The 16,220-nt window shown below is 45.2% G+C and overlaps 1 protein-coding gene across 7 annotated transcripts in view; it reads right to left on the minus strand.

Annotated features, from left to right (window-relative positions):
- Positions 1 to 16,220, minus strand: part of LOC139405501 (tensin-1-like) — a 253,258-nt gene that overhangs the window by 178,390 nt on the left and 58,648 nt on the right. For all 7 annotated transcript variants that reach the window (XM_071147881.1, XM_071147880.1, XM_071147878.1 and 4 more), the window contains exon 2: positions 11,326 to 11,440. In XM_071147881.1, the coding sequence (XP_071003982.1) occupies positions 11,326 to 11,440 (115 nt within the window). The remainder of the gene's footprint in view (positions 1 to 11,325; positions 11,441 to 16,220) is intronic.

Raw genomic sequence — 16,220 nt, forward strand, 5'->3', positions numbered from 1 at the left:
ATGTATAAAACGGAGCTATTTCTAATACACAAAGAATCTTTTTGGAAAAACTGAGCATCTGCTATCTAACTGAGAGTATCCTCATTGAAAACATCAGAAGTTCTTCAAAGGTAAGTTATTTTATTTGAAGGCTTTACTGGTTTTTGTGATAGTTGCTTGCTAAATGCTAACGCTAATGCTAACGCTAAATGCTACGCTAGCTAGCTACTGTTACACAAATGATTGTTTTCCTATGGTTGAAAAGCATATTTTGAAAATCTGAGATGACAGTGTTGTTAACAAAAGGCTAAGCTTGAGAGATAGCATATTTATTTCATTTCATTTGCGATTTTCATGAATAGTTAATGTTGCGTTATGGTAATGAGCTTAGGTCTATAAATAGCATCCCGGATCCGGGTTTGGTCGTCGCAACAGGTTAAAGACTGATGCTGCCCACTACCGGGGTCTGGGGTTTGGTGCTCTTGGGTCTGAAGAGAGCAGGATCTGGCGAGAGAGAGCAGGGCCTGAAGAGAGAGAGAGCAGGGTCTGGCGAGAGACAGGGTCTGGAGAGACAGACAGGGTCTGGAGAGACAGACAGGGTCTGAAGAAAGAGACAGGGTCTAAAAAGAGAGACATGGTCTGAAGAGAGAGAGAGAGAGAGGGTCTGAAGAGAGAGAGAGAAAGGGTATGAAGAGAGAGAGAGAGTCAGGGTATGAAGAGAGGGAGACAGGGTCTGAAGAGATAGACAGGGTCTGAAGAGAGAGACAGGGTTTGAAGAGAGAGACAGGGTTTGAAGAGAGAGACAGGGTCTGAAGAGAAAGACAGGGTCTGAAGAGAGAGACAGGGTATGACGAGAGAGATGTTCTGGAGAGAGAGACAGGGTCTGAAGAGAGAGAGTCAGGGTATGAAGAGAGAGAGAGAGTCAGGGTATGGCAAGAGTCAGGGTATGGAAAGAGAGAGTCAGGGTATGGAAAGAGAGACATGGTCTGAAGAGAGAGAGAGAGTCAGGGTATGGCAAGAGTCAGGGTATGGAAAGAGAGAGTCAGGGTATGGAGAGAGAGACATGGTCTGGTCTGAATAGAGAGAGAGTCAGAGTATGGAGAGAGTCAGGGTATGGAAAGAGAGAGTCAGGGTATGGAGAGAGAGACAGGGTCTGAAGAGAGAGAGAGTCAGGGTATGGAGAGAGTCAGGGTATGGAGAGAGAGAGTCAGGGTATGGAGAGAGAGAGTCAGGGTATGGAGAGAGAGACAGGGTCTGAAGAGAGAGAGAGTCAGGGTATGGAGAGAGTCAGGGTATGAAGAGAGAGAGGGTCTGTAGAGAGAGACAGGGTCTGAAGAGAGAGAGTCAGGGTATGGAGAGAGAGAGTCAGGGTATGGAGAGAGAGAGGGGGTCTAAAGAGAGAGTGTCAGTGTATGAAGAGAGAGAGAGTCAGGGTATGGAGAGAGAGAATCAGGGTATGGAGAGAGAGAGAGTCAGGGTCTGGGGAGAGAGACATGGTCTAGAGAGGGACAGGGTCTGGAGAGAGACAGGATCTGGAGAGAGAGAGAGTCAGGGTCTGGAGAGAGAGCAAGTCAGGGTCTGGAGAGAGAGAGTCAGGGTCTGGAGAGAGAGAGAGTCAGGGTATGAAGAGAGCCATGGTGTGAGAGCTAAGAAGCTTGTCAGGGTTTGGTTGTAACTTACGGGGTAGAATAGTCCAAGATGGATAGAGATTAACCATACTCCAAACTAGACTAACCATACTAATTTAGACTGTATTACAATAGATGCTTAGTCTATTTGCAGTGGGGAGAACAAGTATTTCATACACTGCTGATTTTGCAGGTTTTCCTACTTACAAAGCATGTAGAGGTCTGTAATTTGTATTATATGTACACTTCAACTGTGAGAGACGGAATCTAAAACAAAAATCCAGAAAGTCACATTGTATGATTTTTAAGTAATTAATTTTCATTTTATTGCATGACATAAGTATTTGAACACCTAGAACACCAGTAAGAATTATGGCTCTCACAGACCTGCTAGTTTTTCTTTAAGATGCCCCCCTGTTCTCCACTCATTACCTGTATTAACTGCACCTGTTTGAACTCGTTACCTGTATAAAATACACCTGTCCACACACTCAATCAAACAGACTCCAACCGCTCCACAATGGCCAAGACCAGGGAGCTGTGTAAGGACATCAGGGATAAAATTGTAGACCTGCACAAGGCTGGGATGGGCTACAGGACAATAGGCAAGCAGCTTGGTGAGAAGGCAACAACTGTTGGCACAATTATTAGAAAATGGAAGAAGTTCAAGATGACGGTCAATCACCTTCGGTCTGGGGCTCCATGCAAGATCTCACCTCGTGGAGCATCAATGATCATGAGGAAGGTGAGGGATCAGCCCAGAACTACACGACAGGACCTGGTCAATGACCGGAAGAGAGCTGGGACCACAGTCTCAAAGAAAACCATTAGTAACACACTATGCCGTCATGGATTAAAATCCTGCAGCGCACGCAAGGTCCCCCTGCTCAAGCCAGCGCATGTCCAGGCCCGTCTGAAGTTTGCCAATTACCATCTGGATGATGCAGAGGAGGAATGGGAAAAGGTCATGTGGTCTGATGAGACAAAAATAGAGCTTTTTGGTCTAAACTCCACTCGCCATGTTTGGAGGAAGAAGAAGGATGAGTACAACCCCAAGAACACCATCCCAACCATGAAGCATGGAGGTGGAAACATCATTCTTTGGGATGCTTTTCTGCAAAGGGGACTGGACGACTGCACCGTATTGAGGGGAGGATGGATGGGGCCATGTACCGCAAGATCCTGGCCAACAACCTCCTTCCCTCAGTAAGAGCATTGAAGATGGGTCTTCCAGCATGACAACGACCCAAAACACACAGCCAGGGCAACTAAGGAGTCACATTGTAAGAAGCATCTCAAGGTCCTGGAGTGGCCTAGCCAGTCTCCAGACCTGAACCCAATAGAAAATCTTTGGAGGGAGCTGAAAGTCCGTATTGCCCAGCGACAGCCCTGAAACCTGAAGGATCTGGAGAATCTCTGTATGGAGGAGTGGGACAAAATCCCTGCTGCAGTGTGTGCAAAACTGGTCGAGAACTACAGGAAACATATGATCTCTGTAATTGTAGTATCAAATATTAAGTTCTGCTTTTCTGATGTATCAAATACTTATGTCATGCAATAAAATACAAATTAATTAAAAATCATACAATGTGATTTTCTGGATTTTTGTTTTAGATTCCGTCTCTCACAGTTGAAGTATACCTATGATAAAAATGACAGACCTCTACATGCTTTGTAAGTAGGAAAACCTGCAAAATAGGCAGTGTATCAAATACTTGTTCTCCCCACTTATATCTCCCCACTGTATATTCATTCAGATATACTTGAGTTTAAAAAATGACGTTATAGTATTTATTCTGAAGTAGGATAGAGTGAATGTGCTAGTCCTGAGCACTGATGTTAACTGTAATCTTGTGTTGTATAAACAAGACACGCTGGTATAATTAGTTCATGCCATTTAGTTTATATTTAGACACCTCAAGACTGCATTTGCACTAACATTGGAGAGCCTCTTTGATTATTTAATTAAAGGCCTTGAGAGAAGTGACAGAGTGAAAACCTACAGCACACTCCAACCCTGAGGAGACTCTGGTTCCCAGTGAAAACCTACAGCACACTCCAACCCTGAGGAGACTCTGGTTCCCAGTGAAAACCTACAGCACACTCCAACCCCGAGGAGACTCTGGTTCCCAGTGAAAATCTACAGCACACTCCAACCCTGAGGAGACTCTGGTTCCCAGTGAAAACCTACAGCACACTCCAACCCTGAGGAGACTCTGGTTCCCAGTGAAAACCTACAGCACACTCCAACCCTAAGGAGACTCTGGTTCCCAGTGAAAACCTACAGCACACTCCAACCCTGAGGAGACTCTGGTTCCCAGTGAAAACCTACAGCACACTCCAACCCCGAGGAGACTCTGGTTCCCAGTGAAAACCTACAGCACACTCCAACCCTGAGGAGACTCTGGTTCCCAGTGAAAACCTACAGCACACTCCAACCCTGAGGAGACTCTGGTTCCCAGTGAAAACCTACAGCACACTCCAACCTTGAGGATACTTGTTCCCAGTGAAAACCTACAGCACACTCCAACCCTGAGGAGACTCTGGTTCCCAGTGAAAACCTACACGACACTCCAACCCTGAGGAGACTCTGGTTCCCAGTGAAAACCTACAGCACACTCCAACCCTGAGGAGACTCTGGTTCCCAGTGAAAATCTACAGCACACTCCAACCCAGAGGAGACTCTGGTTCCCAGTGAAAACCTACAGCACACTCCAACCCTGAGGAGACTCTGGTTCCCAGTGAAAACCTACAGCACACTCCAACCCTGAGGAGACTCTGGTTCCCAGTGAAAACCTACAGCACACTCCAACCCTGAGGAGACTCTGGTTCCCAGGGTCCAGCTAAATACACTTATTTTATCCAGTCGAAGAGCATGGCACTGTTTGAATACTAAAAAGAATGGAGTGTTACAAAGCTATACATCAAGTGTAATTAACACATTTATAAACTATTGATTACTATGTAGAGCTTTATAAGACTATAAATGACAAACCACCCAGCTGTGGAGTAGGGAAAAGGTATATTTCCCTGCTTTTCAGAGGAGTTGGCTAGTATTTAATGGAACTAATGAGATGCTACCTTCAACTTCCTTCAAACTGCATGCAAAGACATAAAAGGGCATCCAGGAGTTTGTCTGGTTCTGGGTAAGTAGGAAGACATGCTAAATCCTAACGTATCCCTTTAAGTATTGCACCAAAGTCTGAAAGTGCTCACCTCATGCACTACCATAAAAAGTGGTTTCCTCTCCACTATATTGTTCTCTGGAATACCACTAAACTGTGCTCCACCCACACTATCACAGAGTCCAGATACACTGACCCATTCTGTTCCCAGCATATAAGCCCTGAGGTAACACACTCCCTGGGGTACAAGGGGAAGACAGAGAGAGGAGGACTTCCATATTGGGTGTGAAGGTGGCTGGCGCACAAGGGCCCAGTCAGGCTTTTCCCTTGTTAGGAAGTTAGAGCTCTGCAGTGTAAACAGAGCAGAAATAAAGGAGACAGGGAACGATGGAAGAGGGCTAAGGGGGGATGAAGAGGATGGATAGAGGGGTAGAGGAGTAGAGAGAAAAGCCTTAATGTTGACGTCACAGAGCGGGTAGTGGGGAGAGTGGGTAGTGAGGAGAGCGGGTAGTGAGGAGAGCGGGTAGGAGAGAGAGCGGGTAGTGAGGAGAGCGGGTAGGAGAGAGAGCGGGCAGTGGGGAGAGTGGGTAGTGAGGAGAGCGGGTAGTGAGGAGAGCGGGTAGGAGAGAGAGCGGGCAGTGGGGAGAGCGGGTAGTGGGAGAGCGGGTAGTGGGAGAGCGGGTAGGAGAGAGAGCGGGTAGGAGAGAGAGCGGGCAGTGGGGAGAGTGGGTAGTGAGGAGAGCGGGTAGTGAGGAGAGCGGGTAGGAGAGAGAGCGGGCAGTGGGGAGAGCGGGTAGTGGGAGAGCGGGTAGTGGGGAGAGCGGGTAGTGGGAGAGCGGGTAGTGGGGGAGCGGGTAGTGGGAGAGCGGGTAGTGGGGGAGCGGGTAGTGGGAGAGCGGGTAGTGGGAGAGCGGGTAGTGAGGAGAGCGGGTAGGAGAGAGAGCGGGCAGTGGGGAGAGCGGGTAGTGGGAGAGCGGGTAGTGGGGAGAGCGGGTAGTGGGGAGAGTGGGTAGTGTGGAGAGCGGGTAGTGAGGAAAACGGGTAGTGAGGAGAGCGTGTAGTGAGGAGAGCGTGTAGTGAGGAGAGCGTGTAGTGAGGAGGGCGGGTAGTGAGGAGAGCGGGTAGTGAGGAGAGCGGGGCTGGAGGGGAGAGGGGCTGGGGCTATTCCCTCACCCAGGTCCTTTGTAATGGGTCTGGACTCCCAAAGGCATGGGCTGAGCCCAGCTAGAGAGACGGAACGAGGGCTGAGATATTTCCTCTCTCATATGTGCAACACACACACATACAGGACACACACACGCAAAGACAGACGCAGACACTACATTAGACTGTCACAGACATCAGACACATCATGTACCATGCTCTGACCACTACATTAGACTGTCGTTGGAGTTAAAACCTACAAGGAGGGTATCTCTCCAGGAACAGGGTTAGAGTTAAAACCTACAGGAGGGTATCTCTCCAGGAACAGGGTTAGAGTTAAAACCTACAGGAGGGTATCTCTTCAGTAACGGGGTTGGAAACCCCTATAAAGTTAAAATATTTTCCAATACTTTGTTGATGTATAAATTAATGAGGTACTCGTGACAAATACTACAATTCACAGAACTCTGAGGGTAGTCAGTCTGTGTTTGCTGCAGCATATTTGATGTTCTGCTTCCCTCTAGTGGTGATCTTGACTCAACAGCATTTCTGCATTTCTTAAACGCCCGGGGGCATTCAACATTTTGTTTTTCTTATGTTTTGTATCATACTTTACAACAACTGATGAAACTAACACTGTAAAAAATGTCTAATTTCCTGAAAGCTGCTGGTTGAAAATGCAATCTGAACAGCAGTGGAGGCTGTTGAGAGGAGGACGGCCCATAATAATGGCTGGAATGGAGTAAATGGAAAGGTATTAAGCACATGGAAACCATGCGTTTGATGTGTTCCAAACTTCTCTGCCAATAACAGTTTTCAGATTACATATCCCTCCCCACTCTCAGACAGTCCTTATTGCTTGAGAATTTTTTTTTGCTAAATAGCTAGTTTGGTATTTTATTTTATTTTAACGGAATACCATTACAGAAAGGTACTTAATTGTTACCCAGAAAATATTTGATATTGAGATAAACACGTCTGCACTGTGCCTTCAACTGAACAGCAATTGTGTCCACATTGTCCTTGGAGACCACAGTCTGTTAACTGTCAGCCTGGTCATGTTATCATCTGTCTATTAAACTCTTAAGGATCGGACCCTTTTTTTTAAATTTTCGCCTAAAATGACGTACCCAAATCTAACTGCCTGTAGCTCAGGACCTAAAGCAATGATATGCATATTCTTGATACCATTTGAAAGGAAGCACTTTGCAGCTTGTGGAAATGGCAATGACTGTAGGGGAATATAATACATTGAATGCTCTGTTTTTGTATTTTTTTGTACCATCATGTTGAAATGTAAGAGAAAGGCCAATATTTGACTTAGGAATCTACGCACAATTTAGATTTTGGCCACTAGATGGCAGCAGTGCATGTTCAAAGTTATAGACTGATTCAATGAACAATTTTATTTCTGTTCAAAATGTTATATCAAGACTTCCCAAATGTGCCCAATTGGTTTATTAATACATTTTCAAGTTCATAACTGTGCACTCTCCTCAAACAATAGCATGGTATTCTTTCACTGTAATAGCTACTGTAAATTGGACAGTGCAGTTAGATTAACAAGAATTTAAGCTTTCTGCCAATGTCAGATATGTCTATGTCCTGGGAAACGTTCTTGTTACTTACAACCTCATGCTAATCGCATCAGCCTACGTTAGCTCAACCATCCCGCGGGGACAACTTTCAGCCTTGTCATGTTATCATCATCAGTCTCAGTCTGTTAACTGTCAGCCTTTTCATGGCATCATCATCAGTCTGTTAACTGTCAGTCTTGTTATGTCATCATCATCAGTCTGTTAACTGTCAGCCTTGTTATGTCATCATCATCAGTCTGTTAACTGTCAGCCTTGTCATGTTATCATCAGTCTGTTAACTGTCAGCCTGGTCATGTTATCAGCATCAGCCTCAATATGTTAACTGTCAGCCTTGTCATGTTATCATCATCATCAGTCTGTTAACTGTCAGCCTTGTCATGTCATCATCATCAGTCTGTTAACTGTCAGCCTTGTCATGTTATCATCATCAGTCTGTTAACTGTCAGCCTGGTCATGTTATCATCATCAGTCTGTTAACTGTCAGCCTGGTCATGTTATCATCATCAGTCTGTTAACTGTCAGCCTTGTCATGTCATCATCATCAGTCTGTTAACTGTCAGCCTGGTCATGTTATCATCATCAGTCTGTTAACTGTCAGCCTTGTCATGTCATCATCATCAGTCTGTTAACTGTAAGCCTGGTCATGTTATCATCAACAGTCTCAATCTGTTAACTGTCAGCCTTGTCATGTTATCATCATCAGTCTGTTAACTGTCAGCCTTGTCATGTTATCATCATCAGTCTGTTAACTGTCAGCCTGGTCATGTTATCATCATCAGTCTGTTAACTGTCAGCCTTGTCATGTCATCATCATCAGTCTGTTAACTGTCAGCCTGGTCATGTTATCATCATCAGTCTCAATCTGTTAACTGTCAGCCTTGTCATGTTATCATCATCAGTCTGTTAACTGTCAGCCTGGTCATGTTATCATCATCAGTCTGTTAACTGTCAGCCTGGTCATGTTATCATCATCAGTCTGTTAACTGTCAGCCTTGTCATGTCATCATCCTCAGTCTGTTAACTGTCAGCCTTGTCATGTCATCATCATCAGTCTGTTAACTGTCAGCCTGGTCATGTTATCATCATCAGTCTCAATCTGTTAACTGTCAGCCTTGTCATGTTATCATCATCAGTCTGTTAACTGTCAGCCTGGTCATGTTATCATCATCAGTCTGTTAACTGTCAGCCTGGTCATGTTATCATCATCAGTCTGTTAACTGTCAGCCTTGTCATGTCATCATCCTCAGTCTGTTAACTGTCAGCCTTGTCATGTTATCATCATCAGCCTGTTAACTGTCAGCCTTGTCATGTTATCATCATCAGTCTGTTAACTGTCAGCCTTGTCATGTCATCATCATCAGTCTGTTAACTGTCAGCCTTGTCATGTCATCATCATCAGTCTGTTAACTGTCAGCCTTGTCATGTTATCATCATCAGTCTGTTAACTGTCAGCCTTGTCATGTCATCATCATCATCAGTCTGTTAACTGTCAGCCTTGTCATGTTATCATCATCATCAGTATGTTAACTGTCAGCCTTGTCACGTTATCATCATCATGTGATAATCAACTGATGAGGGGGACAAGTGTCCCTGAAAACAGTACTAGTTCTGTAACAGCACTATGATAGGGCCATTGACCTGTAATGTGTAGGATAATCCAGTAGAGGGTATTGAAAGTATAATGTCAACAACATAGAAAGACTGTTTTCCTTCAGTTGGTATGATACGGACATGGTGGTCCAATCTACTACATGTTGGGTGAGTGTGGAGCTGAGCCCCTACAGTTGTGTGTGTGTGTGCACATGTGTGTGTGTGTCATCATCAGTCTCAGTCTGATGAGGATTGACCACAATTTCTCAATGACATTAAGGTCTGGGGAGTTCCCTGGCCATGGACCCAAAATATCTATGTTTTGTTCCCCGAGCCACTTAGTTATCACTTATGCCTTATGGCAAGGTGCTCCATCATGCTGGAAAAGGCATTGTTCGTCACCAAACTGTTCCTGGATGGTTGGGAGAAGTTGCTCTTGGAAGATGTGTTGGTACCATTCTTTATTCATGGCTGTGTTCTTAGGACAAAATTGTGAGTGAGCCCACTCTCTTGAGAAGCAACCCCACACATGAATGGTCTCAAGATGCTTTACTGTTGGCATGACACAGGACTGATGGTAGCGCTCACCTTGTCTTCTCCGGACAAGCTTTTTTCCAGATGCCCCAAACAATTGGAAAGGGGATTCATCAGACAAAATGACTTTTCCCCAGTCCTCAGCAGTCCAATCCCTGTACCTTTTTCAGAATATCAGTCTGTCCCTCATGTTTTTCCTGGAGAGAAGTGGCTTCTTTGCTGCCCTTCTTGACACCAGACCATTCTCCAAAAGTCTTCGCCTCACTGTGCGTGCAGATGCACTCACACCTGCCTGCTGCCATTCCTGAGCAAGCTCTGTACTGGTGGTGCCCCGATCTCGCAGCTGAATCAACTTCAGGAGATGGTCCTGGCGCTTGCTGGACTTTCTTCGGCGCCCTTCTTCACAAAAATTGAACCGCTCTCCTTGAAGTTCTTGATGATCCGATAAATGGTTGATTTAGGTGCAATCTTACTGGCAGCAATAATCTTGCCTGTGAAGCAGTTTTTGTGCAAAGCAATGATGACGGCACGTGTTTCCTTGTAGGTCTGTTATTTGAACTCAATCAGCATGACAGAGTGATCTCCAGCCTTGTCCTCGTCAACACTTACACCTGTGTTAACGAGATAATCACTGACATGATGTCAGCTGGTCCTTTTGTGGCAGTGCTGAAATGCAATGGAAATGTTTTTGAGGGATTCAATTCCTCTGCATGTCAAAGAGGGACTTTTCAATTAATTGCAATTCATCTGATCACTCGTCATAACATTCTGGAGTATATGCAAATTGCCATCATACAAACTGAGGCAGCAGCCTTTGTGAAAATTAATATTTGTGTAATTCTCAAAATTTTTGGCCACGACTGTACAGGACTCAGAGTAAAGCAGTAAGCCAATAGGATTCTTCTGTTTCCCCAAGCCAATAGGATGCCTCTGCCTCTGTGTTTCCCCAAGCCAATTGGTTGCCTCTGTGTTTCCCCAAGCCAATAGGATGCGTCTGTGTTTCCCCAAGCCAATCGGATGCCTCTGTGTTTCCCCAAGCCAATAGGATTTGTCTGTGTTTCCCCAAGCCAGTAGGATGCCTCTGTGTTTCCCCAAGCCAATCGGATGCCTCTGTGTTTCCCCAAGCCAATTGGATGCCTCTGTGTTTCCGCAAGCCGCGGGCGAGGCAAGACAAATATTTCACTTCTGTAAGCCAGGCTAAACAACCAGCAGGCTTCCCCCATGTTGCTTCATGTGTAGAACTATCAAGAACTAGACATTTCCACTAGCCAGGAAGCTGTGGCCAGGTTTTAGTGGCTAGCCAAGCCCAGTGTCTCTACTGTCTAGACTCTAGCCTGTAGGTTTGCTAGGGATTGCCAAGACCTGGGTAGCAATACTGAGCTAACTGTCATCCAGCTTTGATGAATCACAGACCTCTATGACTGTATTGTTTATATTCTGTAGTCCCATTGTATTATGTAATTCATTCAATTCTCAATATCCAACTAGAACACCATTTGATTACTAAGCAAACTATCAATCTAATCAATGAAATGAGTTAAACGCCTGATTAACACACTATCATTGAGTGAATTGAAAACCAGCAAGCCCCTGACCTCCCCAGAGCCACTTAAGACTATTTTAGCATAATTACTGACATTGACCAAAACAGTGACCTTAAGTGACCCTGAATGACCCCTTGTCGGCCCCCGGTTACCGTGGTAACACTCAGGCAAGGTCAGTACTAACCTTTGCAAATTAGCCCCTCCTGGCTGACGGTCTGTTTGCACACGCCACAGTGCTTGCTCTTCTTGAACGTCTTCACCCGAAAGGTGTGTGAATGGATCCCCTCAAACTCCTCAGGCTGCAAAATGAAAAGGACAAAGAGTTGGAGGGTTTAGTGTTCAATTGCAGATGGCTCAGTTGGTTTGGGGCGTGGCGGTGTCGATATAAAGTGGGTTCAATTTGTGTGTAGGCCACGGTATTTGCCAGGGTTTTGTGTGGACAAAGTCAGCCTTGTCATTTTTACCTAACTTTGAGATGAAAGGGGAAAGGGGTTTACCTAGTCAGTTGTACAACTGAATGCCATCAACTGAAATCTGTCTTCCGCATTTAACCCCACCCCTTTAATTCAGAGAGATGCGGGGGGGGAGGCGGGGGGGCCTGCCTTAATTCACATCCACGTCTGAACGCACAGAACCCAAAACTTTACACATCATAGACGAAAGATTTCTACAGCTTTAGAAATTGTACACTTTGTCTGAGTGCAGACACTCAGCTGTCCTCTACAAGGAAGTAGTCCCCATTTTCTCTACTCTGAGAAACAAAAACAAGAACAACCACATAACCCCATCTCCCTCCACCCCCCCCTCCCTCCTTTTCCTGGGCCACTGCTGCAAGCCCCCTGAGATGATTCCTATCTGATAGTGTCCACAGTGCAGCCTCCCCTGAAAGGACCCCCTGTCTACAGCCAGCCAGACCCTGTGTTTTCATTCTCCTATAATTACATCTCAACTGTTCTCCCTTCTTCCAGTCTGCCTTCTAAAACCCGCTCGTTGGCAGGGGAGTCGGGGTAACAGAAAAGTCAAAGTGTAGGACAACCGTCTCCCTTAGCGTCTCGGCTCGCTGCTAAACCTGTGTCATGTTCCCTCTTTGTGGTCAGCCTGTCCTTAATGGACGACTTTGGGGGAATCGGTGACATCACTTGCTCTGAGTATTTGCTCAGCTGGTCCCGATTTTGGTATTTTTGAGTGTCTGCTCTGTGGGACACTAAACCCCGCTAACACATGGTCTGTTGGCCCAACAAAGCAATATTGAGCCAATATAACAAAATGATTGTACAAGTTAAGAGGACACACATAACCAGGAGATATCCTGCACGTATGTCACCTGTCTGGAAAGTGAATCAAGACGTAAACACAGAGGAAAGAATGTACTGTATAACAAAGAGACCTGGGGACTGAATCGACCCCCAATGCATTGTGGGATAGCAAAGATGCAAAACAGACCAGATTCTATAACCTACACCCTTCCCTTCTGGTGTAGTGTGTGTGTGGGACTAAACTATTGTTTCAAAGTGTAGTCGAGCTTTTCTGGAGCTTCTCAGTTTCAATTAACAGAGATTTCAATGTACTGTTACATAATAAGTTGGAGACTGACAACTGTTCTGCCAGTGAGAATAAGCTACACTGAATGGAATCACTTTCTCTCTGTGTTTGTGTGTATGTTTATGTGTGTGTGTGACTGTGTCTGTGTGTGTGTGTGTGTGTGTCTGGGCATTCACATGTCTCTTAATATAACTCCCTACATATTCTTTATGAGGAAGAAACACTGAGGAAACTGATGAGGGCTTACTGAATGCTTTTCAAGGCAAGAAACGCAGGCCAGAATGGCTTTTTAACATCCATCCAGCTTCCATTAAGCGTGTGCTCGCTGGACAGGGTTAAGAAAAGCCATGTGGTTGGCACATTGACCAACTTTACAGAGGGATTTTATATGGCATGGGAATGCCACAGAGGAAAGGACAGGGAACATCCAGGAATGGCACAGTATGGAGTGACGGTGTGCCATTGAGAATTCCCAGGCCTGAGAGAATTCCCAGACCGGCCACTGCAGCCACACCAGTAATGACTGTGTATACACCGTTTAGTCGTCAATCCCAAGCAGTCGGTAGAAAAAAGTGTTTTAAATGCAGTAAGGCAAGGTTAGAGGTAAGCACTTCAGCAGACTCTAGCTTGCTCTCCCCCACCACCTCTCTACATACTGTATATGGCACACCACCCTGCATCCCACTGCTGGCTTGCCACTGAAGCTAAGCAGCGTTGGTCCTGGTCGGACCCTAGATGGGAGACCAGATGCTGCTGGAAGTGGTGTTGGAGGGCCAATAGGAGGCACTCTTTCCTCTGACCTAAAAAAAATAAAATATATATATATATATATCAATACCCCAGGACAGTGATTGGGGACATTGCCCTGTGTAGGGTGCTGTCTTTCGAGAGGCACATTAATGTGGTCACAAACAAAATCCCATGATGCTTATCGTAAGAATAAGGGTTTTAACCCCTTTATCCTGGCCCTCATGGCCACCTAATCATTCCCAATAGGCTCATTCATTCCCCAGGTCGTCGCTGTAAATGAGAATGGGTTCTCAGTCAACTGGCCTGGTAAAAAAGGGTTAAGTCTACAAGTCTCTCTCTCTTTTGGTCTTGGTCCCTTAGAACATATCTTTCATCGCACTTTCGTTCTCTCTGTCTCTTTCTCTTCCTCCCCTCTACATTTCTCCCTCCCCCACTTAGCAGAGAGGTAGATTTATGGATGTCTGTGCAGTCTACAGGAAAGCCAAAGGTCTGGTTCCCATGACAGGCAAAGATTAGTGTCGTCTCCCTCCAGTCAAAAGCTAAATATAATTTTATCATCAGACTGATTTAGCATAAGGTGTTTGGGTTAGGACCAGGATTAGCATTAGCCTCGGTTAGCATTATGTTCAGTCAAATAACCAAGACGGTTAGCAGCAGCAATGCTAGCATCATGTGCATAGTTCAATGATTGTTGAACTTAGCTTTAGTGGGGCAGTCATAAGCTGGTGCTTACAAGCTAAAATGTACATCCTGCCTCAATATCAACTGCTTATGTATCACTTTGATATGACACCAAATACCTAGTGTGTTGTAGTATTTTCTCTGTTGCTATTCCCACAGCTTTTCCGTAGCCTACCAAAGCGCCTCTTGGGCTTAGCCTTGAGACTAACCCTAAACAACAAACTGCTGTTAATCTCAATGCAGCACCTGACCGGCACTCCTATGGGACTGCATATCTCTCCCTGAGCCACATGGTGACGACTAGACAGCCTGACCCTTCATTCCATCTCAGGGCTATGCCTTGCCACGGCCTAATGTGATTAGCCTAATCTGGTTAGCCAAAAACAATGACTGGAGCTGTGTTGGGCGGCCATCTTGGCAAGGCCATCTCAGAAGAGGGATGAACCTGTCTGGTGTGACTACATGATAATGGCAGCATTCCATGACAACGCTCAGCCTGGGAATCTGTTTGTTTGTAGGAGATCATATGTGCGGGGAAATGGCAAAATTCATTGGTTGTTGCCTATCCAAAACATTAGTGAGAGAGAATAATTGGCATAGGCCCTACAACTAGATGTAAATGACTTATACAGGAGCATACTTATACAAAAAGTGTGTTCTTCGCCACAGATCTAGCATCAATTTCCCCTACCACCAATCCTAACCTTAACTATTAGAGGGATACAGAAGAACCCGACATTGTCAGCCGTTACAGAGACAGGCCTACATACATTATGGAGACACTAGTGCCCCACAGCTGTCTACCCTCTAACCACATTAACCCCAATACCCCAAAACAGCATGCTGAGGTGATCTACTATTTCTGGCCTAAGGCATGAATGGGATCTATTCTTAATTTTTTATTTTTTTACTTCAGGGTGACACTGAAACTCTGACTCATGTCAGTGAACGCAGTGTGTTAGCAAGAACAGCTTCATCAAATACCACCCAGGTGAATGCCAATAATTTTACATACATGTTGTATCATATTTATCTGGCTGTAAAGTCAATTATCAAAGAATAAAACTGGAACATAGTTGGAAAGGTATTCATTATTTTGGATTCCAATCAAATGACCCAAACAATGTGCAGGATTTCTAAACTGTTCACACACACACGCACGCACACGCACACACACACACACACACACCACACACACACCTGTTTGTCACCTAGTTAGTCAGTTGACAGTGTTGCTATAAAAACGTGGGTCCTGGCGTCTCCTATGTAGGCTCTCATCAAAAACATAGTTTTGTTCCCACTTCCCAAGAAGAAGAGAGCTCAAGACTGAATGTAAACAAAAACAACCACGGTATCATGTATACACAGAGGTAACACTTATTCAAACATTTATACATAATCCATCTGGCATGTGTTTTTTTCCCCCCAGGTGAACATTACCTACATCACAGAATAGCAAATAAACTGCCTCTTTAGCCTGGTTTAGAAGCCTATTACTCTGTGTAGGGGAGAGTGGACTAAATTAAGTCAAAGGGATAAGTTGGGCCACCCTTGTTTCTAGGAAACTAAATATTTAGGAAGAGTCCAGCACCCCCTTTGCCTTTCCATTTAGGAGGCGGCAGGTAGCCTGGCGGGTAGGAGCGTCTGGCCAGTAATCCCCGAGCTGACAAGTCAAAAATCAGTTGTTCTGCCCCTGAGCAAGGCAGTTTAACCCACTGTCCCCGGGCGCCGTTGATGTGGATGTCGATTAAGGCAGCCTCTCTGATTCAGAGTGGTTGGGTTAAATGCGGAAGACAGAATTCAGTTGTACAACTGACTAGGTATCCCCCTTTCCCTTAATGGAGTCTGTGAAATAACGAATCATATGAAAAAAAAACTGATTTCTCCAAGTCAGATGAATGTATTATAGTATAGGTCTCATGATGCATGTACGTAAACCAAAGTAGATCATGTTAAGATAGTTCTATACATCAGTTGGGGTCTCTACTAGCTTCAATATGAGGTCATAAACCTAGCATGAAAGGGAACCCTTGTAGCTGTGTGGGTTAATATAGTCAACATGTTTGCATTGGGGTAAGTTGAGCCAATGGCCATGGGGTAAGTTGA

Source organism: Oncorhynchus clarkii, chromosome 3, assembly GCF_045791955.1.
Source record: "Oncorhynchus clarkii lewisi isolate Uvic-CL-2024 chromosome 3, UVic_Ocla_1.0, whole genome shotgun sequence".
Lineage (NCBI taxonomy): Eukaryota > Metazoa > Chordata > Actinopteri > Salmoniformes > Salmonidae > Oncorhynchus > Oncorhynchus clarkii.